Raw genomic sequence first — 25,566 nt, 5'->3', positions numbered from 1 at the left:
ATGCTGCGCCTCGCGGCCAAACTGGTGGCCTTTTTCTGGAGGAGGGAGGACGTCCCGGAGGAGGAGCCCGGGCAGCCGGAGCCGGAGCTCGCGGAAGGTGCGCGTGGGGTGGGCGGGCTCCCCTCAGCCTCCGCTGGGAGGCCCAGGGCTGCGGGCTGCAACCAGTCTGACCTGTGACCTGTGACCGTGACCCCACGGAGCCGCCTGCCCTCGCGTGTTGGGGCCGCAGCACGTTCTGCGTTGCGCGGACCAGGGCCTCGCCTGTCCTCCAGCCCCGTCAAGCTGCAGCCGCGCCTTCAGCTGGGCCATCAGTTCCTCCCCTCCCAGCGGAACGCAGGGCGGCCCTTTTGGCTTATGCACAGTTCCTGGTTTGGACACGGGTCCTTCCCCGTCTTTCTGGGAAGAACCATCAGGCGGTCCATCTCCCGCCGGGACGTTGCGCCTACGAGGGCACCTCCGTCTCTGCACGCCTCTGCCTTATCTCTTTCCCTGGCGTCACTTGCAGTTGTGAGCTTTCCTCATTCCAAAAAACGTCATCCGACCCTCTTTCTAAATGCGTCCTTTCTAAATGTGATGAAATTGCTCCTCCTCTCGGATTCTCTCCTTTCTTGTGCCGCTCATCCTGGCAGACTCCCTCTCCCTGGTGCAGCTTTCCCCCAAGGGTACAGCTGTTTCTCCCTGTTCCTCCTCCACTACAGGAATTGAGTTCAGGGCAGTGCTTCCCTTTGGCTTTCTCTAACCTCTAAAACGATGGCATTCTCCACAAGAGAAGCCAGAAATAGAGTGAATTGGGGGCAGCACAGTGAAGGCCACCCTATGCTGATGTGTTAAGGCCGACAGCCAACTGCGACCTGGCGCAGGTCACTCATCCAGCTGGTCTCATCTGTAGAATGGCTTTCAGCAACAGCTTGCACTCCAGCAATGTGCCTCACTGAGATTGCTCAGCTCTGATGTGGCCTGGGCCCCAGGCTTTCTCCTGTGAGAAGTCACAGGGAAGGCAAAGCAAAGACTGCAATTACAGTTCTCAGGAGATCTCTCTGGCTGAGGGCCAGTTGGTTCTGGGCTGCTGCCACTGCTGCTCTTGATAATAATAAGGGAAGATGATAGTAACAGTTCCTGAAAGCCAAGCAGGAGTACGTTGTGTGTGTGTTGGTACTTGACTCTCCAACAGCACTCATGGGTAGTGACCAGTATTCTCTCCATTTCACAGATGGAAACTGAGAAGCCCAGGGTGACACATGGCAGTAGAAGAGCCAGGAGGCAAAGCCCGACAGTTTGGGTTCTCCCTACCACATCTAACACCTATGTCCCCCGGAACCTGAGCCTCTGCCCCAGAAACCCTACATTCCAAACACTCCATGCCATGTCAGGGTCTCTACATCTCAAATCCCGCCCATAGGCTCCTGTCCCCTGTGGATGCTCATGGTCTTTCTCTGGTAGGGCACAATCGTAGCTGATCTTGCTAACCTCTTTGCTTGCCTGTTTCAGGTGACACTAGGTTGAAAACTGTGCAGGGTGTCGTGACAAGGTACTGCAGTGATTATGGCATGATTGATGACTTGATCTACTTCTCCAATGAGGCTGTGACTAGCAAAGTGCTTCTGAACGTTGGACAAGAAGTCATTGCAGTTGTTGAAGAAAACAAAGTGTCAAATGGACTGAAAGCAATCAGGGTGAGTCCTGGATCATTCAGGAACTGTCTGCACGCTCCACATTTGTCAGCCTCTCAGACATGGCCTGGCCAAGGGAGAGTGCAGTGTACCTGAAGGGGAAGCATTTGTTTTAAAGTTCAGAAGGTAAAGTTTGGGGATGTAGCTGTAGCTCAGTGGTAGAGCACTTGCCTGGCATGTGTGATGCATGGGTTTGATCCTCAGCACCACATAAAAATAAATAATTAAAAAAGGTATTGTGTTCATCTATAACTAAAAAAAAATTTCAAAAAGGTAAAGTTTGCTTATAAATGTATGCTAGAATACTGTTAACAGTTCTTTGTTCTTCTAGCCATTTTTAAAAACTGTTCTTTAAATGATAATGATTGAATCCTTTATTAGCAGATTAGCAAAACTCAGTGGACTCTATTATTCAGCAACTTTTTCAGATAAAATTGTATTTTTGTAGCACAAATTCTTGGAGGTACAATTGCTAAGTCAAAATGGTATGCAGATTTCATAAGATTATCTTCAATTTGTCATCAATAATGTATGAGTTTATAGTCTCAGTTGCAGAATGGAGACTTCCTGCTAACTGGTGTTTGCAGGGATATCGTTATTCCTGAGCTTGGAAATATTTGCCAGTTTAGTAAATGAAGAGTGATCTCATGATTTTATTTGTGTGTAAGCCTTAAAGTATGTTAATTTTTCAAATTTTTCACTGAGATATCTTCATATCCTTTATCAACTTTTTGTTGGGTTTAGCTTTTTTGCTTATTAAAGCTTACCTAACAATGAAAATTAGAGCTTTTAAAGGAAATTTATTATGTGAAAGTGTTAAAAATATTTTCTCTAAGATCATCTTTGACTTTGTTTTACAGTTTCATTTATTTTTTTTAAAGAGAGAGAAAGAGAGAATTTTTTAATATTTATTTTTTAGTTTTCAGTGGACACAACATCTTTATTTTATTTTTTATGTGGTGCTGAGGATCGAACCCAGCGCCCTGCGCATGCCAGACAAGCATGCTACCGCTTGAGCCACATCCCCAGCCCTACAGTTTCATTTTATGTAGTTAAATGTGTCTTAATTTATTGGATGGATTTGGGTCTCTTAAGCATCCTTTGAGAAGCCGGGCATGTTGGCACATGCCTGTGATCCCCGTGGCCGGGAAGCTGAGGCAGGATTGCAAGTTCAAAGCAGCCTCAGCAGCTTAGCAAGACATTAAGCAACTTAATGAGACCCTGTCTCAAAAAAATAAAATAAAAAAGAATCCTTTGAGAGGGTTATTCTACTCCTTATCATAAATATTCACTCAGATTTTCCTCTGAAAATTATTTGTTTATTGATATTAATCTTGAGTCATTTGTTGTGTCCTGTAGACTGCCAGATGTTCCTTTTCTCACAGCTCACCAATCACCCTCCTGAGACATCTACTTTTTTCCTGCTGACTTGAAAGGTTTCTTTCCATGTATCAGAATCCCACTTTCTTGTGGTTATGGGTCCCTGTGTGTCCTTTGGATCCCTGTGGCATGGCCACTATCACTGATGGTAGGCAGGTTTCCTTTCCTTACCTTTATTTGTGGGTGGAATTTGCTTGGCTTTCATATGTTCTGTGCGAGATGTATTTTTTGTTGTTAATTTTCTGCTCTGATTGTTTTTGTGCTGAGTTTATGGATTCCATTTAGGCTTTATTGACATAAGCTTCAACTATAAATTATGTCTGTTTATTTATGTAGTTTTTTTTCACAATTTAATAGTTTTTTTAAGGTTCTGCAAACTTTTTAAGTTATTTCAAATAATTTTGGGGTTTGTACCGTTATTGGTATAATTTTATTTTTTTATTTGGTACCAAGGATTTAACCTAGGAACACTTAACCACTGAGTTCATCCCCAGCCCTTTGCCAAATTGCTTAGGGCCTCACTAAGTTGCTGAGACTGGCCTCAAACTTGTGATCCTCCTGCCTCAGCCTCCCAAGTCTCTGGGATTACAGGTGTGCTCTGCCACAAATATTCAGTATAATTTTGCATAGTGTTTTCAAATTAATCTTTTTCTTTATCGGAAAGCTATTGATTTTTAATGTAACTTACAAGGTGGCAAACTTATTGAGTGCTTAACTACTTCTTGGAAATGCGTGGGTTATATAATGTTATCTTAATGTTTCGTATCATAATTTTTAAGTGATACATATAAAAATAATTCAGATTGCAGAATTACATCGGTCAGTGTGTAGCTACTTGAATTTATTAAAACTAAGTAAAATTTAAAATTGGTTCTTCAGTTTCATCAGCCGTATTTATCAAGTGCTATTTGTAGTAGCAGCTGCCAAGTCAGGTGGCACAATCAAAGGAAGTCCATGCCCCACAGAAGGTGCTTGAGGCAGCCCTGGCCTGGATGCTGTGATGTGGGAGGCAGAGCCTTTCCATGCTCCCAGCTGCATCTCACCTCTCACACCTGCGTCTTCCAGCCACGATGCAGTGTCTTTCCACTTGTGAGGCTTCATTCCCTCCCTCAGTGGTTTGCAGTTGGTAGGGTAAATCTTACATCTCCTTGTTGTTTCCTAAGTATCCTCTTTCTTTTGATGCTCGATTTCCTCTTCAGATTCTTCATAGAGTCTTATAAAAATAAAACTAATTTTGTGTATGGACTTTGTATCCTGCTACTTCGCTGAGTTTATCAGCTCTACATTTTTGGGAGGGTAGGGACAAAAACATGCAGTCGTAGCAGTTCTTATGAATACAGATGTATGATCCAGTCAGCTCCCAAAGGCCTCACCTGCTGTCCTGGGGCAGCTTTAGGTATTTTACATGTAAGATCAAGCCATGTGTGAACAGAGATAATTCTACTTCTTCTCTAGTTTGGATGCCTTTTATTTCCTTTTTTTGCCTAATTGCTTTGGTGAGGATTTGCAGTGCTGTATTGAATAGAAGGAGAGAGTGGGCCTCCTTGTCTCCTTCCTGATCTTAGGGGAGAACTATTCATCTTTCAGCGCTGGGTTGATGCTAGCAGTGAACTTTTATTTATGACCTTTATCACATTGAGGAAGTTTCCTTTTACTCCTGGTTTGTGTAATGTGTGGTGAAGAGATGTACAGTTTAATCAGATGCCCTTTTTTTTTTTAGGTGGACACAATACCTTTATTTTATTTATGTATTTTTATGTGGTGTTGAGCATCGAACCCAGTGCCTCACACTTGCTAGGCAAGCGCTGTACCACTGAGCCCCAGCCCCAGTCAAATGACAGGTCATGTGGTATCTTCTGGTCAATGTTCTTCTACTGGCTGGATTTCAGGTGTTGGGCTGCTCTTGCATTCTGGGATAAACCCACTTGGTCATGTTGTATAAACCTTTCAATATGCTGTGCACTCATTTTGCTATTTTGGTGAAGATTCTCATCTGCATTCATGAGGTATTGCTAGATAGACTTCTCTATGGTGATAAATATCATTAGCAGGTGGGGCCTTTGGGGAGTGACTGTCATGAAGGCTGGGGCTTCATAAATGGGATTCATGCCCTTGGAGACTACAGGGAGCTCCTCATCCCTTCTCGCATATGAGGACATGTTATGAAGGTACCAGATGTGAATCAGGAAACAAGTCTTCATCAGATGCTGAAACTGCTGCCTTGATCTTGGACTTCCCAGCCCGAAAGGACTAAGATAAGATGTTGGCCTGCAGTTTGCTTATTTTGTCCTCCTTTTGTAATGCTGTAAGTTGGTTTGTGATTTGTCTGTCTTACAGGTAGAAGCTGTCTCTGATAAATGGGAGGACGACAGCAAAAGCTACGGCAGAGGGCTGTCCGACTCCAGTCCCCGGGTGCTGATCGGTTGCGTGACTTCCATGATGGAAGGCACTGGCTATATTAGTCAGACCACGTACTTCTCTCTGGAGAGCGTGTGTGAAGGTAGCTGGATGGGCTTCTGCTTTACATTTAAGATTGGGCTTTGCAATTTAACTGGCTTGGATTTGAGATGGCAACGTGCATTCTTGGAATGGTTGGGTTCAGTCATGCCTCTGCCAGTGCCAGCCCTGTGCAGGGGTCTCAATGCTAACCGTAGCCCCCCAAAATGAAATCAACAGGCAGCTGCTGGGGTTTTGAAATCTGCTCTCTCTGTGGAACTCCTGAGTCCTGGGAAATGCTGCCTGGGATTGTCTATTCCCCTCAGCCATACCAACAGGAGGCGGCTGCCTAGGTGGCCTTGTGGAGAGAGGTCTCATGGAGAGATGGGGAATGTTTCATGCTGTAGATATTGACAAGAGACACACAAGGGAAGACTTACCCTTGAGGAGTAAAGACAAGCCCAGGCAGAGGGTTTTGCTGATAATCAAAAAACTCAATTGAGGCAAAACCAACTCCTCTGGAAGCTGAGGGAGGGTCATGCTCAGAGATGTTCCTGGGTGGCAGAACGGCCCTGATGTAATCCTCTGGCTCAAAGTTTTGAGCCCAAAATGTGAGTGGAGGCCTAAGGGCCCTTAACCCAGGAGCCAAGTGTCGGCCCAGCCCAGTGGGGTCTGCCCTGTCTCAGGTGTCTCTGGTAACCAATATGGTTGCTCCAGGGACCTTTTCTCATCTTTGACATTCCCAAGGTCCTCAGACTGTTGCTCTAAAGCCTGTGCCCCATCACCGCCCCCCCATCCCTGCTGTCTAACAAAAGAAAACTCCAGATATATTAGAACAGTTGTGATATTGATAATCTGAACTGTGCAGTTGGACGCCATTTCTCTCTTGCCATTTCAGGTTTCCAGCCGTGCAAAGGAGACTGGGTGGAGGCTGAGTACTGGATCCGGCCAGGCACATGGAGCAGTGAGGCCATATCAGTGAAGCCGCTGAGGTACAAGCGCATGGACAAGGTAGTGTGTTAAAAGTGGCTCCTCCCTGTGTTTCTGCCACACCTGCCTCCAGGATTCACTTCCATGCCCCAGGTTCTCCCAGATGAGCGCAGCTCAGCCAGCCCTGTGTTTCCTCGGGGAAGTAGACAACCCTGAGTACTCATAGATGTGGGCGTGTTTAACATGTTCTAGGGGCAAAACATGCCTGGTGGAGAATTGTGGGGTGAGTGGGTGGGCTGTGGGACTTGCCCTTCCTCATGAGCTGGTGTGACTGGGGAGTGAGGTGGGAATGAGGAGGAATTGAGTTTACACCAGGGCGAGATGGGGGCATGGCTGGTCCGTGACCAAAAAGTGGGGAAGGAATGTGGGCCACCTCCGTAGCCCTCTCAGCCCGAGCTCACAGACCCCGCACATCCTCCTGGGTCAGGCCCCCTGGGTCTGCTGCAGAGTTGGAGAGCTGTGCCCCTTGCCAGCAGTGTTGTCAAGCTCAGCACCACACTCGCAGGTCTGTGTCTCCAGCCTGTGTGGGAGGAACGGGGTGCTGGAGGACAGCATCTTCTTCAGCCTGGACTCCCTGAAGCTGCCGGAGGGTTACACGCCTCGGAGGCACGATGTGGTCAACGCCGTGGTGGTGGAGAGCAGTCAGTCGTGTTATGTGTGGCGAGCGCTCTGTATGACCCCTGTGAGGAGGAGGTAAGCAGCAGCACTCCTGTTTGGGTGGGGACAGGCCAGACTTGAAGAGTCAGTCACATGCTGTGCCACAGTGGTTTGGCTGATCGTTTCCATGCAGTGCTGGTCCCCTAAGATACACTGCTCAGTGACATTGCAGCCTTCCTAGTTCATGTAGGTACACCCTGGTGCTCACACAAGGACAGACTTGCCTCAGGACAGTCACATTTCTCAGAACATGTCCCCATCTGAGAATGCATCACTGCCCTTTGGTAAGGCAGAGAGCAGGCCTTCCAAGTCCCGCGTTTGCTGTAGGAGTTGAGTGTGGAGGGCTCAGCCTCCCGGTGGAGTGCAGGTAGATTTCCAATGTCCTTCTTGTCTCTTAGTCCCTTCGTCCTAAGGTGATGACTGTCTAGGCCCCTTTTCTGTTGCTAATGACAGAGTACCACAGACTGGGCAAGTTATAAAAGAAAGAGGTTTGTTTTGGCTCAGGGTTCTAGTCCAGGGTCAAGGGCTGCATCTGGTGATGAGCTTCTTGCTGGCAGAGCCCCTAGGCCATGCAGGGCACTTCATGGCAAGAGGCCAGACTGGCCTTTATTTGCTGACCCCTGCAGATGACTATTCATGCATTAATCACATGAGTGGATTAATCCTTTCATGAGGACAGAGCCCTAATCACCCCTCTAAGGTGCCACCGGGTCCCACTCTTACGTTCTTGTAATGGGGATTAGATTTCACCGGAGTTTCAGAGGAGACAGCATAATCAGATCGTAGTGATAATTGCCATTTGGTGTAGAGTCTTGTATCTTTTGTTCTTTCATGTTTTGGCATTTAAGAGCACATGTTGGACATAGTAGGTTCTTGGGGCGGTTGTCAGGGCATCCTCGTATGTGGTGTCCTTCTTGTGTGAACACACATAGCTTGGTGTGGCCCTTCCTGAGCCCTGCACATGGCTGCCCAAGCCCTGCCTGCCTTTTCCCTGGGCAGGCTCCTCACTCCTTCATTATTCTCATCACTGCCCCATTTCCTCAGTTGAGTGCAGGCTCTGTGTGGGGAGTGTTTTGTCTGTTTTCCCGCCCCACATCTGGTGCCTAGCTTGGTCTCTGGGTTGGGCAGGCCAGCCCTGTGAATCCCAACGGCCACAGGTGCATGAGGGAGGTGCATGAGTTGACCAGTGGTGCTCTGCCCTCACTCTGCTCTAGACCTTCACCTGACTCTGGCCACGTGGAGCCTGTCTCCTTTCCCAGGGGACCCTGCTTTTCTCCTGGGGCAGGGAAGAGGGATGTGGCCCTGTCTGCCAAGCAAGGCCAGCTGATCACTGACTGGAGCCCCAGCCCTGGGTCTTGATGACCACAGGCTTCCTCTGCATTGTGCCTTGCTGTAAAGCCCCCTCCGTGGCCTTGAGAAGCATGGCCAGCAGGTCTTACTGTGGGCCTGTGGTTGGCATGACTACTTGAAGGACATGCCCCACCACTCCACCCTGCTGTCTTCTTCAGGCCACAAGTGCATGGAGGTAGGTGTATTTCTGCCCCACAGCACAGCTGTCTTCTCATCCTCGCTCGGGTTTCCTGTCCAGGGTGTGGTGCTGCTAGGCTGTGGAGTTGCGCGTACACTGCCCCTTCTTGCTGGGGTCAGGCCTCATGTGCAGCTATTGGACTTTGCTTCCAACTTTGGCTGCCCCCTGTAATTGCAGACTCCTGGTGTCTCCCTGTGTCTGATTGACAGCACAGATAAGCAAGGCAGCTTCTGTTCAACTCTCAGTCCCAGTACCCCCCTGAAAACAACCTGTCCTGTATGTGCGTTGAGCCAGAAACCTGGAGGCTGCTTGCCTCCCTTCTTACTTCCTCTGGCCTCATCCATAGCAGACGTGGACAGTGCACACCAGGCCTTTGCACAGAGGGGGGAGAAGAGAAAGGAAGGGACAGTACCGACCCAAGAAGGGACCACTGAGTTTGTGAGCAGGGCCAGAAATGGAGAGGTTCATTCTAGAGGCCTGTTTTCTTATGGGCTGCAGGCCAGGGTAGTGCTCAAGACTGGGTTGACCTTCTGGGCAGAGTGAATGGCAAAGGGAAAAGACACTCTGTTTTGAGGCAAAGTAAAAACTTCTCATTTTCTAAAGAGCCAGACTTGCTGTAGTTGGCGCTGCTTAACCAGAGGTGTTGGGAGGGCACGCTCAAAGCCCTGGTGGTGATGCCTGTCGCCACACATTGCCATGCTGAGCTCAGCAGGTGTGGTGAGGTCTGCCTCTGAACACAGATGTGGAAAAACTACCATAAGTGTGAGGAGGCGACTTTCAGCTTCCTCTTAGTGTTACAGTACTACTGTCACACGTGTAGTCCCTTGTGAGGACACTGTCATGCTGCCTGTCACTGTGTCAAAGCAGAAAGTGTCTCTTCCTCCCTCCCTCCCTGCCCTGGACCCTGGAGCTGGAGAGAAGGGGAGCAGGCCTGATGACATCTGTGCTGCCTGTTTTTCTAGACTTCTTCTGTGAGATAGCCTGCTATCCCTGGAAATTCTGGGTCTTAGGGAGTTTCTGCCTGTAGTTAGGTGGGCACCTCTAGGCTCATCCACAGTCTGCCCTGGAGCTAGAGCAGGGACAGAGAGCAGGGGCCTTCTGATGTCCCACGCCTCCAATTGGCCCTTGCTTCAGAGACCCTGCTGCTGCTGGTGAAGCCCCAGAGGAGTCCTGGGGAGCCCTGCTGTTGAAAAACAAAGGCAACATTGAAGTCACAAGGATGACAGACTTTGGAACCCTGAAGGAAGGAGGAAGCAAAACCATGGTGATCTGCATAGAGTAAGTGCCTCTGGGGGTTTGAATAAAGCCACAGCACAGCAGTAGTTTCAGCTGCATGCCTGTAGAACCAGCTGGACTTTCCCTGTTTATTGTTTCCCTCTGAGAATATTTTCAAACTTTTGACTCCAAAATGTCCTTTTAACTTAAACCCACAAAGGCATTTGCAGTTGCTGTTCGCCAGGTTGATTTCTCCTTTGTGGTGACTGCGCCTCAGCTCTGGAAATCTGCAGCCTGTTCTCTTTCCTTCTTCAGGAATAAAGGAGACGTTCCTCAAGACCTAGTCAGCTGCAAACTGGCTGGCTGGGACAGAGCGCGGCAGTTCAGGGTTCAGACCCTGGACAAAGGCCACACCTGCCTGGACGAGTCTGTTCCAGAGAAGGAGGAGCATTTTTCAGATGACGGTGTCAATGCGCTAAACAGCTACCAGAAAACCCGCAGTGACGGGACACTGGAAAACACGGAAGTCTCTCCAGGTGGGCAGTCCAGCTGCTAAGGAGGAGCCCGTCCATGAGCTGTCACAGCACGAACCAATGGGGTCTCAGCCTCGGCACTTGGTAGTGGTTTATGCTAAAGTCTTGAGTCTGGACCCTTCTGCTCTTAATGTTTCAGGGCTAGCGAGGGGGACCAAAATAGCCTGACAGTACCAACTTCAGCTTCCAGCAGAGCCTGTGTCCTGCTGGGGCGGGTTGGGCTACAAGGTCAAGCTGCAGACTTGAGTTCCTGTCTGGAGGCTCTGATCACACACCTTCCTCCTGCCTGCTGCTTCCTCCCGAGATTGGCTTTGTGTGCATCTGAGTGTTTCTGTGTCTGGCCATTCATTTCCAGCTATATTAGAAATGACTCACCTTTTGGTCTAACTTTGGATTTAAACTTCCTCCTCCAGGTGGCTGTACCTGTGAAGAAGAAAGTAGAGAAAAAGAAAACAACCCATCAAAGAAGCAGCTGACAGAGACCTACTCTGGGGGACTCATCCCTCCAGGGGGAAAAACCTTCATTGCCATTACGTGTGAAGCCAAGTAGGCCACTGGGGGGCTGCAGAGAGCTCCCTCGGGGCCCTGTGCATGTTCCCTCTATACCTCATCTGGGGTGCTTCTCGGTTGGGTGTCCTAAGAGCATCTATGGCTGTCTGTGATGTAATCAGGTCACAAGGAGAAGCACAGGTCCAGAAAGCAGCCAGCCGAGGGAAGGGATGCCCAGCCTCAATGTCTTTCCTAGTCCTCAGCAGATGACCCAGGGTCTTTACAAAGAAAGTAGAACATTCATGATCCATTGGGCATGAGCTCCCTCCACGACTTGTGAGCCCTCCTGATTGTAGCCCTCTAAGGACTCCTGCACTGTGTCCTGGGTCTCTGAGGCCTTGGTTTATCCCTGTGCCTCCCCCCTCCCCAGGCATCTGGCTAAGACACAGTGCCAGGAGTGAGGGCCAGAGGAGAGAAAGATAGGGATGAGCTTCCTTCCCACTCAGACCCAGCTTGCACATCTGGCCTCCATGCACCCCTCTTTCCCCTGGGTGGTTGCGACCAGCTGGGCCCCTAAACCTGTCCCTGTTCCTCCTCAAGTCCCCTGTGGAGGCTGCTTGCCAGTAAGTGGCTATCTCTCAGCTGGGCGTGCGAGTCCCATCCTCCTTTTGTCTCACCAGTCATCTGAATAACTGTCTTGCATCAGGGCCATCAGTGTCCAGTTGTGGGTGACAATCATGCAACAGTAGTCCTTTAGTGAATCATGTGAGATGCTGTCCACCTAGCTGTGGTAGCATGGCATAGGTGAGAGCAGAGCACACCTGCACAGAGTGTGCCAGGCTGGCCACTGCCAGAAAGGAGAAGGGAACAGGTAGAAAGCAGTGCTATTGGTGGTTAGGTGACACTCTTCTCACTTAGCATGTCACCTGGAGCTGGGTGTGGTGCATGCCTGTAAGTCCCGGTACTTGGCAGGCCAAGGTAGGAGGATGGTTGATTGCAGGCCAGCCTGTTCTACTCACCAAGACCCTGTCTCAGGATGTAAAAAAAATAAATAAATAAAAAGGGCTAGTATTCTGGCTCAGTGGCAGAGTGCTAGCCTAGTGGCGGGAGGCCCCGGGTTGTCTCCAGCACATGCTCCTGTACACATGTGTGTGATCTTGGCAATGTTGAAAACAGTGTTTGTTCTGATTACGTTAAAGAGAACTACAGGAAGGACAGTTTTAAGCCCTTGATTCTGTCTTGGGAAAAAGCATTGTTTGTTTTATGAAGTAAACTTCTATGTAAGTTCTTAAAGCCTCAGCCTGACTCTCCTCTGTAGCCCTGTCACTTTCCCTGTGTGTCCCGAGGGGAGCTGTGGCCCGTCTGGCTGCTGATTGACGGTTTCCCTTGCTTCTCAAGGCACTCGGGCCGCTGCAGGGAACTGCTCCTGCTGTGCTTCTCCAGCTTCCTCATCGGGCGGCACCTGGAAGTGAATGTGATCAGTGGCGAGGAGGCGCTGATTGCCATACGTGAGCCCTTCTCCTGGAAGAAGCCTAAAAGCTCCCAAGCATTGGCCTCCACAAAGACGACTGTCGTGGTGACTACACAGAAGAGGTGGGCCCCTGAATCCTGCAGCTTGTTGATCAGTACCGGCTCTGGCTGTGGACAGGCGTGTGTTCTGGCAGGCTGGGTTTGCAGTGCTTTTTCTTCCTGTATTTGGGGCAGGGTGCATTTTCACAGAATGCTTAAGGTCAGATTTTGTCTTTGCCACTGGCACCACCATGGCAGTGTGGAGGACAGGGCAAAGTGCCTGCATGTCACAGTGCCCTGTTCACCCTGGAAGGTCCCAGCTTGACTCTCGGAACAGACTGGACTTGCCCTCTGCTCCTACTGACCTATCTCCTGAGGGCAGGACGAGCTTTTGGCATCCAGTGTCCACACATGTGCCCAGCAGCACCGTCAGCCTTGGGTTAACATGATGCTGGCTAGTGTCCTCCACGGTACTCAGGCGTCCCATGCAGCTCACACTGGGCGGTGAGATTGCTGGGTTGCTCAGGCTGTTTGAAGGAGTGCCACCGTTTCAGAAGGAAGGGAAGGAAAGCAGCATGTTCTCTGTTAGCTGCAGGCTGGGGATACATGGTGTGCTTTAGTGGCTGTCTCCTGAATGATGGGGCATTAATCTGGCACTAGCACCACAGCGGGTTTGGCGCAGCTGCCGCCCAGAACCCATTGGGGTGAGAGACAGGGCTTTTCTAATACTGGAAAATTCCAGATTTCAAGTCACATGTTATCCCAGTGACAGTTTGAGATAAGGGTCAGGGGACTTTTGTCGATGAAGGCCACAGGGAAGTGTGATAGCAGAGAAGGGTGCTGTATGACTGGTCAAGTCCAGAACGTGGTCTGAGTCACAGCACTACTACCAAGAAGCCGTGTGACTTTGGGCAAGTTTTTATCGCTCTCTGAGCATTGGTCTCACTTACAAGTGGAGTCCCTGCCTCAGAGGGCTTGAGGAGTAAATGAGATAGAGCATGTCAGATGTGCAGCCTTTGGGCACAGAGCAGGCAGTGAATGCTGATGGTGCTGCTCACCTCAGGGCACGTTCTAGGTGGGGACCCAGGAAAGGAGTGGCTGTCTCCATAGCCTGCAGCACAGAGTCCTGGATGATGGCAGCTGGTGACGCCTGGTTCTCACCCAGGGGCACAGGAGTCACAGCGACTCCATAACAGAGAGTGCTGTACACACCAGCTGCCACCAGAGTCTCAGTCCCTGGGCATGTATGTCCTTGGTGTGATAGCATAGCCCCCTTCAGGTGTCTCTAGAGCAAGGTTGTTAGTTTCCTGGTGGTCAGCCTGTGGACCAGCGTGCCTGGCCCTGGTTGGCTGCAGAGTGCCTGCCCAGGGCCCACACCAGGCGCTGGGTGTTCAGTCTCACTGCTATTAGACCTCTCTACCAGCACCTCCTTGCCAAGTCCCCAGTGTGTTGTGCACTGAGGTCAGAGTGGCCAGTGGTCTACCACGTCCTGGTCTTTTGGTCTCCTTCACTTTGTATCTGTGAGGAGTCGTGCCTGGCACTAGGTCCTGAGCGTCCCTGCTTTCCCAGCGAGCTTCCCAGCTGTGCTGCTCTGGTGTTGCCCTCTGCTCACTCACGGGGAGGACGCCCTGTTTTTTGGTGGGGGCAGTGGCCTGCCATGCTGTCAGTGACTCTGGGGTGGCCTGCAGCTGTCCAGCCAAAGCTGCTCTCGACCTAGGTGGACGGTCTCTAAAATTCCAGTCTCCTCATCTCCCTGGCCCTTTTTCTGCATCACTGTTTGACTCAGGGTCTCATGCATGCTAGGTAAGTCCTGCACCACTGAGTCATACCCCGGTCCTTTTAAAATTTTATTTTGAGGCCAGGCATTGCCAGGTTGCCCAGCCTGGCCTTGAACTTGAGATCCTTCTGTCTCAGCACCACAGCACACATGCTAGAATTATAGGCATGGCCACTGCACCCAGCTCTCAGAATTTGAGTGACTCAGATGACCCTGTTCTTGGAGAAAGCAGAGGCTTGGAGAGTAAAACCAGCTTTCCCCAGGGAGTCACAGCTAAAAACAAAAACAGTTAAGGCTGCCCATGTGTTCTTTGCAGTGATGTGTGGGTGTAGTTTCTGATACTCATGTCCTTATTAAAAACACAGTAACAGTTGGGCTCAGTGGGACATGCCTGTAATCCCAGCAATTTTGCGAGGCCCTCAGCAACTTAGACCCTGTCACAAAAAAAAACAGGATGGGGGGGTGGTGGTGTTTGGAATGTGGCTGAGTGGTAAAGCACCCTAGATTCAATCCCTAGTATCCAAAGAAAAAAACAAAACATGTAGTGAAAACCGAGTTCATTAAAAGGCTAAAAAACGGCTGTCTTCAAATTCCCTGGTCCAGTAGGCTCCTGGGAAGCCAGTCTGGCTCCAGGGGGAGGAGCAGCCTTGCTGCCCTGCAGAGGTGAGAGGCCAGCTAGAGCTGGGGAACTTGGGACCCAGGACCAGGAGCAGAGGCTCGGCACAGCCAGCCTCTGCCGGTGGCTCCTGTATCTGGTCCTCCTGAAGCAGGAAGTGAAGTCTGATGAGGTCGAACACTCTTCATTCGAAAATTCAAAATCCTGGAGTATGAAGCTTCAGTGCTGATGTGGTGCTGCAAAAGCTTCAGATTTTGAAGCACTTCACATGATGGATGCTCAGCTGGTAGAGTCCACACAGGTATTCCAAAATCAAAATCTCCAAAGTCTGAAATACTCTGGTCCCAAGCATTTCAGATAGGGGATACTCCAAAACTACACACGGAAATGCTGGGGTAGCAAAGAGCTGCTTTAACTTGTGGATTTGTGTCTTAAGGAACTCGCGACGACAGCTCCCAAGCTTTCTTCCACAGTACCCGATACCAGACAGGCTGAGAAGGTGTGTGGAGCACAAAGTGGACATCCTGACCTTCCAGCCACTGCTTGCAGAGGTAGGACATCAGAGGGTTCCAGGGCATGCACCCGTGCCCCTCACACAGTGTCCCAACAAAAGCAGGAGGACCCTTCAGTTTCACCACAGACAGCCTGAGCTTAAGGGTGACATGGAGGGGCAACTTGGTGTGTCTCTGGAGACTGCCACTGGGGATGTGGGGCAGGGAGCAGGGCTTTTGCCAAGCCCAGCCTCGGGTGCGAGCAGGAGGGTTTCCAATCATGACAAAACCCTAGCACTCCAGGGGCCGACGGAGCCGGCTGTCAAGGGAGGCTGAGAAAGTCGGGGTCTGTGGGAAAGCCTCGTGGACATGTGAGCCCCTGTTAAGGTCAGCAGCCTGGCAGGAGAGTTGGGGGCAGAAGTGTCCACCTAGCCTCAGGGGGAGCATTGTCCTGTGCCGGGAGGCACTTGCTGTCAGGAATTTGAGGTCATTCATCCAGAAGCAAGTGGGTGACTGTGAAGTGGGGCATGGCACAACCCAGGGACAGGCTGGATGGCTGGAAGCTGGTGTCGGGTCATGGAGTGCTTGTTCTGCAGGACAGGCCTTGAGCCGTCAGCAGGCTAGGGTGAGAGCCATGCAGGAGGGACAGACAGACCTGCGTGGAGGGTGGGCCAGTGCTCCTGCAGGCCTGGCTCAGGGCCCTCTGGAGCCTGAAGTGCTTTGTGCCTGTGACACTGATGAGGCGGGCAGTTGGAATGGTGCTGGCTTCCGCCAGCGTGTGGTGGCTGCGTGGCCATGCAGCTGAGGTGAGCCTGATATGTGTCTGCTCCTTGGCTGACCCTCGTTTCCCGCCCCTTGCAGGTTGGTCTCCTTTCCCAGAATTCTGTGAATATTACCCACAGCATGGACTTTCCCTTTATTCTAACTTCTACTCAGCAGTTATTTTAGTTTGAGGTTCTGGAAGGGCTGAGTAACAGCCCTTGCTGATGTCCTGATCAGTGCCTGGGAGCCAAGGATGTGACCTCATTTGGCAAAGAGACCTCTGTCAAGGGAATGAGGTCGAGAACCTGGACCTGGAAGATGACCCTGACTGAGTGGCGCCACATCATCTCAAGGTCCTTATAGGGAGGCAGGGGGGTCCAAGGTTGAGGAGCATGGCCTCTGCAGAAGCTCAGACTACGCTGCTGCTCCCTGGAGCCTCCAGGACGAGCCGCCTGCCATACTTCAGAGAACACCCTGACCCCTTGTGTGTGCTGCCGGGCACAGGGTGGGTTGCGGTGGCCTAGAAAGCTCACCTGGCCTCCGTGCTGTGTGAACATAGCCAGGCTTTTCTGGCTTGTGCCTGATGATGCTGAGGGAGGGATCTCACACACAAGGTCACAGTTTGCGTGATTCCATTTGTACAGATTCCCAGAACAGGTTAGCCCTCAGAGACCAAAGAGGTGGACAGCTACCCGGAGGGTGCTGGACAAGGGGCGTCCCCCCTGGGCTGTTGGGTGTCTTGAAGGACAGGTGTGGTGGCTGCAGGAGGTCGTGACTTCTCCGTGTGTCCTGTTCTGTGAAGTGGTCCATCTTACCTGGCATGACTTTTAAGTGCTTTTCCTGCCTCTCTTGAGAAGACTGTGTGGCTTTCTTCCTGACTGTATTGCCGTGGTGACTCACATTGGTCTTCAGGGGCGAGGCTCACCTTGTGTCCCTGGGTGGACCCCCACCCATGGTGTTGTCATGGTGTGTGCATTTTACTCTGCAAGCCCCAGACTCTGTGGGGTTCCAGTGCCAGGGCTGGGAATGAAGGGAAGCCCGGCGTGGGTGTTGGCAGGGTGCCCTGAAGGATCCTTTTTACCTGCTGGACAGCCTCATGACAAGAGTCTGATGGTGCCCATGGTCCCACCCCCAGGAAACTTGTTCATGCTGGCAGGTGCTCTTGGAGCGCTCATCTGACCTGCTTCAGCTTGTGCTATCTGACCCTCACTCCACACAGCTATTGCAGCCAGCATCCTGTGGGAAAACCTGTCCTGGTCCGGGGCAGCCCCTGGTTCTTGAGATCCACTGTGCAAATTTAACACTGCCTCCCTCCAAAAAAGAAACAACTTTCAAGATCTCTTTCAGGTTCTGGGCAGGGAGGGCACCACGAGTCAGAGGGCCGTCCTTCTTCCTGAGTCCCGCCAGACCAGAGAGACAGGTGGAGCTGTTGGAGAGGCAGAAGCAAGTGGCCCTGGGTGTTCAGTCTCCCTCAGGGGCCCAGAGAAACTCTTAAGCCTCGCCTTGGCTCTCCTGGGCCCTTGGGTGTGGCAGCGTCCTCCCTGTGCCCAGGCAGCACCCTTACTGTGCATCTGCCGTCACACACCACATGCCCACGTGAGAATTTTGCTCCTGCGTTGGTGGAGGTATTGGTCTGCAGTCTTCTTTCCTTGAGGGGTCCTTCGTGGGTGCTGGCATAGTGCCCTCAGGGACTTGGAGGAACTCTGGCCTTGTGGCCGTCCTAGAGTTCATGCACAACTGGCCCCACATCTTCCTCGTGCTGATGGAAGGTTCCAGTGATGCCTTGTGACTGAGCTCTTGGCCCACAGACTGAGCCAGGAATTGCTTCTTCTAAGCTCCCTATTGGTTCCCTTTTCTCTGCGCTATGGGGATTTTCCCCCTGAAAGAATATGCGCATTTCATCTGTCTGACTGGTTGCACATAGCTATTGGGCTCCTGTTAGGCTCTTGGTGATGGTGCTTCTCTTTCCTCAGGCACCTGGCTGGCAGAGGGCTGCTCACTGCATCAGTCTTCTCAAAGAAACAGCTCTTTGCTTTTGTTGGTTTTGTCTTGTTCTGATTTCCCTTTCATCTGTCACCTACTGTGTTCTTTTGTTTTTGTTTTTTGTCTTTTTTTTTTCTTTCACTAGTGTATTTGATTTCTTTTGCTCTTTTTTTTAAGAAGAAAGCCAAAGTCATTTGGTTTAAAATCCTTGGTTTTTTGCTAACGTAGGTTTTTAGTGTTAGAAAATTTCTTCTTAAGTACCAAATTGGCTGTGTCCTGCAAATTTTAATACATTATATTAAAATTTAGTTCAAAATGTCTCTTTCTTTTCCTACTGACTTCTGATCTGTGGTTATATAAAAGCATGTTGAGTTTCTGAATCTGTGGGTAATGCTAACTTGATTCCACTGTGGCCGTCAAGCATACTTCATGACTGAATGCCGTTGCGTTTGTTGACAACGCAGCCTCTTTGGGTAAATATTGCTTGTATGTTTGTCTTGTCTCAGGAATGTCAGCTAGGTGAAGTCAATCGGTGGAGCTCTTTATGTTTTTCTTATTTTATTGCTTTTTATTTTATTGTGTTTTAAATATTGAGGTAGGGTCTCACTGTATTGCTGAAGCTGACCTGGAACTCCTGGTCCTCCTGCCTCAGCCTCTCGAGTTGCTGGGTTCCTAGGCGTGCACCACTGCCAAGCTTCTAGTGCTCCTTACTCTTTTGTGTAAATCCAGATTTCCATTTGGGATCATTGCACTCCTGCCTGGAGGACTTGGACTCTTCATGTCTTGCTTGCCTATGGGATCCATTCTTTCAGTCTTTTATTCTGAAGAAGTCCTATTTTACTTTCATTTTTTAATAGGCTCTACTGTAGAGCAGTTTTAGGTTCACAGAGGAAGGTACAGACATTTCCACATAGCCTCTGCACCCAAGCTCAGCTCCCCTCCATCTACATTCCCACCAGGGTGGTACATTGCTGAAATTGATGAGCCTACATTGACATGCCCTGGTGGCCAGAAGCCCATAGTTTATGTTAGTGAACTGAATGTTGAACATTCTGTAGTTAGGACAAAAGGATAATGTCATGCTGAGCACAGCGATTCACTCCTGCAATCCCAGCAACTCTAGAGGCTGAAGCAGGAGGATCGCCAGTTCCAGGCCAGCCTCAACAACCTAGGGAGATCCTGTATCAAAATAAAAAGGGTTGGGGATGCAGCTCAGTGGTAGAGCACCCCTGGGTTCAGTTCCTAGTTACAAAAAAGTTAAAGTATAATGTCACGTGTGCACCATTATAGTATCACACAGAGCAGTTTCACTGCCCTGAATCTTCAGGGCTCAGCCTTTTTGTTCGGCCCTCCCTCAGCCCATGGCAGCCACAGCTGTTTCTTGTGTCTGTAGTTTTCCTTTTCTGGAATTCCATGTGGTGGAGTTACACACATGCAGCCTTTTCAGGTGGACTTCTTTCACTTACAAAGGCACATTTGATTTTCTTCCATGTCTGTGCACGGCTGGCAGCCCTGTTCTTTTTAATGCTGAGAATATTCCATAGTCCGGATGGACCACAGTTTGTTTATCCACTTCCCTTCTGAAGGACATCTTGGTTGCTTCCAGTTTCAGAAATTAGAATAAAGCGTGATGAGACACCCAGTGCAGACTTTCTGCTAATTTTTTAAAATATTTTTTTAGTTGTAGATGGATACAATCAATTTATTGATTTTTATATGGTGCTGAGGGTCAAACCCAGTGCCTCACACGTGCTAGGCAAGTGCTCTACCACTGAGCCACAACCCCAACCTAACCATACAGTTTTAATGACTGTGGCTTCATAGTAGGTTGTGAAATTATGAAGTATGAGTCCCCCATCCTCGTTTTTCTTTTGAAAGATGACCGTTCATCATCCCTTGAGAGTTTCTATGAACTCTAGAGTGAATTTTTCTTTTTCTGCAAAAAGTATCAGTGGAATTGTGATAGGAATTGCATTTAATCTATAGATTACTTTGGTTAATGTAGACATTTACTGTTCTAACATTAAGTGTCCATGAACATGGGTTGTGTTTCTATTTATATTTTTTCTTTGAGCAGTATTTTGTAGTTCTTAACATACAAGTCTTTGACACTTTGGTTAAATTCATAAGTGTTTTGGTGCTATTGTAAATGGAATTATTTTGTTACTTTCTTTTTCACAGTGTTCATTGTTAGTGTTTAAGAGATGCAACTTATTTTTTGTTTTGACTGTATCCTGCTGCTTTGATGAATTCATATATAAATTCTAACAGTTTATTGTGAAATCTTTAGGTTTCTTACATGTAAAGTCATGCCATCTGCAAACAGATGACTTTACTTCTTATTTCTAACTTGGATACCTCTATTTTCTTTTCCTTGCATACTTGCTCTAGCCAGGAGTTCCAGAAATGTGTTGAATGGAAGTGGTGAGAGTGGGCATCCTTGTTCTGTTCCTGACCTTGGAGGAAAAGCTTTGCATTGAGAAGATGTTAGCTATGGGCTTTAATGACCTTTACTGTGTGGAGGAGGCTCCCTCCTCCCTGTAGCTCAGTGTCCCTTGATGAGGGCACTGGACTTGTCCTGCTCTTTCTGCATTGAGCTCGTGTACGTTTTCCACTTGGTCCTGTGAAGGTGTACGCTGCTCAGCAGCCTCCTGGGTCCCGGGAACAGGCCTCTTGGTCGTGACATGTGGCCCTCAAGGGCTGCGCCACCCTGGGTCCTGGGAACAGGCCTCTTGGTCGTGACATGGGGCCCTCTCAAGGGCTGCGCCACCCTGGGTCCTGGGAACAGGCTCCTGATCGTGACATGGGCCCTCTCAAGGGCTGCGCCACCCTGGGTCCTGGGAACAGGCCTCTTGGTCGTGACATGGGCCCTCTCAAGGGCTGTGCCACCCTGGGTCCTGGGAACAGGCTCCTGATCGTGACATGTGGCCCTCTCAAGGGCTGCGCCACCCTGGGTCCTGGGAACAGGCTCCTGGTGGTGACATGGGCCCTCAAGGGCTGCGGCTTTGGTTTGCTAATGTAGTCGTGGTGTTTGCATCAGAATCGCTATTCTGGTCAGAGCTGTTTTTGTGTTAAGATGAGTCTCGCTGTGTGGCCCCTGGATTTCTGGACTTAGATGGTCCCTCCCTTCTTGGGCTTCTGAGCAGCTTCAGTGTGTGCCTCCAGCCCGTTCTCTCTCTACGTTTTTTTAAATTTTATATATTTATATATATATGTTTTTCAGTTGTCAGTGGACCTTTATTTTATTCACTTATTTATATGTGGTGCTGAAAATCGAACCGAGGGCCTCACACCTACAGCCCACCACTGAGCCCCAGCCCCAGCCCACGCTCTCTCTTAGTCTGGCTTTGGTGTCCTTGCAATGTGGCCCCTTAGAATGATTTTCAAATGTCCTCTTCAATGTTGGAACAATGTGTAGTGTTTAGTAGAGTTTACCGTGAGGCCCTCAGGCCCAGGGCTGTTCTCCATCGGGAGGGTTTTGACCACTGATTCAATCTCCTTAGAAGCCGTAGCTCTGTTCAGAAGACCCAGCAGAGAAAACGGTGATGACAGAGGCATGCTCACTAGGGAAGGGGTCTTCCTCCAGAACTCCCTGGTCCTCAGGAGGCTGAAGGCTGGGAAGCCTGCTGACTGAACCCTCACCAGGGCAGACCCTTGGGTGGGTGCCAGCCATGTGGACATGCTCACGCTGGGCTGCTGCTCCGTGGACATGGCCTGCAGGACCTGCTGCTCTGCTCTCACGGATGTAATCCTGTTTGTTTGTTTTTTTTTTTTTTCAGCTTTTGAACATGTCAAACTATAAGGAGAAGTTCTCTACTCTGCTGTGGTTGGAGGAGATCCATGCAGAAATAGAACTGAAGGAGTACAACATGAGCGGAGTCACCCTGAAGAGGAACGGGGACCTGCTGGTGCTGGAGGTCCCGGGGCTGGCAGAAAGCAGGCCCTCCCTATATGCAGGTGCGCTGGCCCTGGGGGCTCCCTCCCACTGTCTCTCCCATCTTTTCATGGAGCGCTCCACTTGGACACCGTCAGCGCTGTGTAAATGTTAAGCATGCCACTTTGTCAACTCACAGTTGTCTGGGAGCTGATCCCAGGACTGTTCTTCGTTCACATCCTCAGGGCCTGGTTTCACAGTGTAGCAGGAGACATTTGTGACCTTGTCTTAGTTTGACACATGATAATTTATGTTTTGACTAGGTGACAAACTGATCTTAAAATCCCAGGAGTACAACGGGCATGTCATTGAGTACATTGGCTATGTGATCGAGGTAAGAGGACTCCCTCCTGACCCATTGGGCTGACCCACTCATTCTCAGGAAAGGTGCTCCCTTGGGCTTTGGCTTCCTGTTGGGAAGTGTGAAGATAAAGTCAATCTTTAAATAATCTTTGATGTGTGAAAGGAACTTGGTGTCTAAAGAGATTCTGTCATTTTCAACCTCATAAGTCACCTATGTTGTGATGCCTGCACTGGGTTGACTTGGGCACACTCTGGAAGAGCCAACAGGGCAGTACCCTGCACAGGGAGGATTCTAGAACGTGTAGAGCTTGGGGTGAGGCAGGAGGTCCCATTGGCTTGGCTCAGATCGTAGCCTGGACCTCCCTGCCTGCATGGTGTGTGCTTCTCAGGCTGATTCTCACTGCTGCTATCCTGAGCGAAGTCCCAGGAGTACTGCTGGGAGCTGCATGGGAAAGGCCTGCTCAGTGTGTACAGGGAGCCCATGCTGCCCAATGTGGAGAGGGAGGGGCATGTCCAGCTTCACTCTCAGAGAAGAAGGACTTGTGGGACCAGAGGCTCTGACGAGGATTCTGAGGGGACCCACATAGCTCTGGTGTGGAGCTGTGCTGTGGCTGAGATGAGAGGCAGGTGTTTTCCTGAGCTCCAAGACTCTAGTGACCCAGAGCCTCAGCTGTTGATGGCGCTGCAGATCACACTTGGTCCCGGGCTCATCCTTGGGGGTGCATGAGTGGCAATGGTGGAAGGTGCAGGGAGGATGGGCTTGTTAATCTGCTTGAGAAGAGGAGGGTGGCCTTGAGTAGCTGGAGGGCATGGAGAGCCCTGGAGAAGGCACAGGGACTTGAGCAGCACTGGAGGCTAGTGGCTTTGTGGTCAAGGTGTCTAGGCTTCTTGGACGAGGCTGGAGCAAGCTACCTGACCAAGCCTCTTGCTGTGGGTGTCAACTGTGCGAACTGGTGGGAACAGAACAGTATGATTCTGAAACAGTGGGTGGCTCCCATAGCTGCCACTGAGGTGGGCAAGCCAGAGGAAGGGGCAGGTGCAGAGTGCAGCCAGCTGAAGTGCGTAGCCAGGTCTCAGGAAGACACACCCTGCCCACCCCTACCCTCCTCCTACAGGTGGCACCACGGGCATCACTGCATCCGGGGTCAAATGCCGGCACCATGGCCGTCCTCAGAAACAGGTCTTCCGTCCCTAGGTCAGCCTGGAGTGTCCAAGCAGTACAGTGCCCCAGCACAGGGACACTGGGCACCTGGCACCCCTTTAACTGCTGTGCTGCGATCACATTATCGCTCCTCCTTTTCTTTGAGTTTGAATTCCACCTGAGACCTGCTGAGCAGCCTGAGAGCGAGCCAGCTGGAGAGCTGTCCAGTCTCAAGTCTCCTTTTTCTGGTGAGGCCTCCACTCTGTTAAGCTGTAGGGACCATCCTGTCACAGCTTCTGTACCCACCCAGAGGGAGTTCAGAGCAGGAGCCAGGAGGAGAGTCCTTGTCACCTGAGAGAGTGTCAGCCTGCATTTCTTGACAGGCCCTGAAGAGCTTGCTCCTGCTTCTTTCCCCAGGATCACACCCATGAGTCCTGTCCCCGCACTGGCACGCCCTGCACCCTGACACAGTATTGAGAGTGAGAGGATGGGGAGAACGGGTGTGAGTACCAGCCTCATCAGGGCAGGACCCTGGCCACAGCCCATCCATCCAGCTGGCAGTAAAGCCAGTCCCTCCTGCTGGTCAGGCCCACCAGGCCCAACCACACTCCATGTGGGAAAAGATCACCCCTATGGGCCTATACCCATGGGCCCCTGAGCACTCATCGTGAGTGGCAGTGTGGTGACAGGGCTCAGGGGTCTGTTCACCTTGCCAACTCTTTAGCCCACTCCAGCTATTGACAAGTGGCATGAGGATCCCACAAATTGCCAGGCGACTGTCTTACCTTTCACACCACAGACCAGTTACGCATCAAGGAGGAAAGCTCTGGGTACCAAAGCCTCCAAGTAGGACCAGAGATCTCGGCAAGAGGCACTGTCCACTAATTCCTGTGGGGTGGTGGCACCACCTGGGCACTCGCACAGAGCTCTGGTATCGGAGGCCGACTAGCACTTGACTGGTCTGACTCCCCTGCTGACCGGTGCGGCATCCTAGGGTCACGCTGTGATCTGGATAGCCCCGTCTTCTAGGGTGCGAGCGACTTGTCTTGTGTATGGGCGTGCCTTCCCACATCCCCATGGGTGGAGCTTTGCTCACCTGTTCCTTTGTGATACTACCTCTTTGCCCTATTTAGGATAGAATGTTCCATGGAAACGCCTTGTTTGTGTCCCTGTCTCTTACTGTGCCCTTGGGTGTGGCCTACCCAGGTGTCAGTCAACCTGCTGAGAGCAGACATCATGAAGATAGACTCAGCCCCCTAAAACCTGACCCCTTGCCTCATTTGAATGGCTTCTCCTCAATAAAAGGGGTCAGCACATGCTCACTCTCTTTCTGCGGACCCTTAAGGTCAGAGGAGCTGTCATAGCACCCCCAAAGAAAAAGGTATTTCTGTCTCTTGGTGGTTATTTCACGCAGCCCAGTTATTTCAGTTTCCCTGGAGTGACCCCGGAGTATTTTAGTCACGTGCAACCTGGCAAATGGCGTCCCTGGGTGGGCAAAAGGTCTGAGTGCTTAAGTTGCCAGGAAAGTGACACTCTGGGTCTAGAGGCAGAGTGGGCCACCCAGCTGCTCAGGTGGTGCACTCTGTGGGGCCCCCTGGCTATACTTGGTTTTGCCATTGGTGTCTTGGCCAGAGAGCACGGTGAGGGACTCAGGTCCTGAAAGGCGTGGCTGACGGAGGAGACCCAGAGAACAATTAGTCACCCCACTGAAGTCAGATTGGCGAGTTGGGCCCTCTACAGGTTAGCAGTTCTGGAGCCTGGGGAGAGAAGGCTCCTGTGCTGACTCTCTATCTAGCACTGCCCACTGGCCATGCCCACAGAGGGCCTCCTGCCTGCCCTCCTGTCTCCCTCCCTGTCCTCACTTCTCAGGGCCTGCATGGTTTTGTAAAGCTGCCCTGACCCTTCATGTTGCCTGGTGCTGCTTGTCTTTGTCTTTCGCCTTCTCACTCCAGGCACCGCCTCTTAGATTCCTCTAAGTGGTCAAGTCAGCCTGTGGCATCCTGGCATCAGACCTGCCACAGGCTCTCTGCCCTGGCCCTGTGTTAGGAAGCTAACACAGGTTAGTTTCCTGTGTGTGTGGTGGTCTTTGGTTATGAGCTCACATTCATTTCTTGTAGTCTCCTCTGGTGAGCTGGCTGTCCCTGTAATGGAG

General features: G+C 50.6%; 1 protein-coding gene across 1 annotated transcript in view; it reads left to right on the top strand.

Moving 5' to 3' along the window:
- The window catches only part of Mov10l1 (Mov10 like RNA helicase 1), a 60,656-nt gene continuing 35,090 nt past the window's right edge, over nt 1-25,566 (top strand). The window contains exons 1-12 of the mRNA XM_026413589.2: nt 1-97; nt 1,489-1,673; nt 5,388-5,550; nt 6,385-6,497; nt 6,982-7,169; nt 9,796-9,939; nt 10,192-10,412; nt 10,823-10,955; nt 12,297-12,491; nt 15,237-15,351; nt 21,816-21,993; nt 22,234-22,304. Coding sequence (XP_026269374.2) covers nt 1-97; nt 1,489-1,673; nt 5,388-5,550; nt 6,385-6,497; nt 6,982-7,169; nt 9,796-9,939; nt 10,192-10,412; nt 10,823-10,955; nt 12,297-12,491; nt 15,237-15,351; nt 21,816-21,993; nt 22,234-22,304 — 1,803 coding nt within the window. The remainder of the gene's footprint in view (nt 98-1,488; nt 1,674-5,387; nt 5,551-6,384; nt 6,498-6,981; nt 7,170-9,795; nt 9,940-10,191; nt 10,413-10,822; nt 10,956-12,296; nt 12,492-15,236; nt 15,352-21,815; nt 21,994-22,233; nt 22,305-25,566) is intronic.

This window comes from Urocitellus parryii, chromosome 5 (genome assembly GCF_045843805.1).
Source record: "Urocitellus parryii isolate mUroPar1 chromosome 5, mUroPar1.hap1, whole genome shotgun sequence".
Classification (NCBI taxonomy): Eukaryota; Metazoa; Chordata; class Mammalia; order Rodentia; family Sciuridae; genus Urocitellus; species Urocitellus parryii.
Note: the sequence above shows the minus strand (reverse complement) of the source record. Positions and strands in the feature narration are given on the sequence as shown.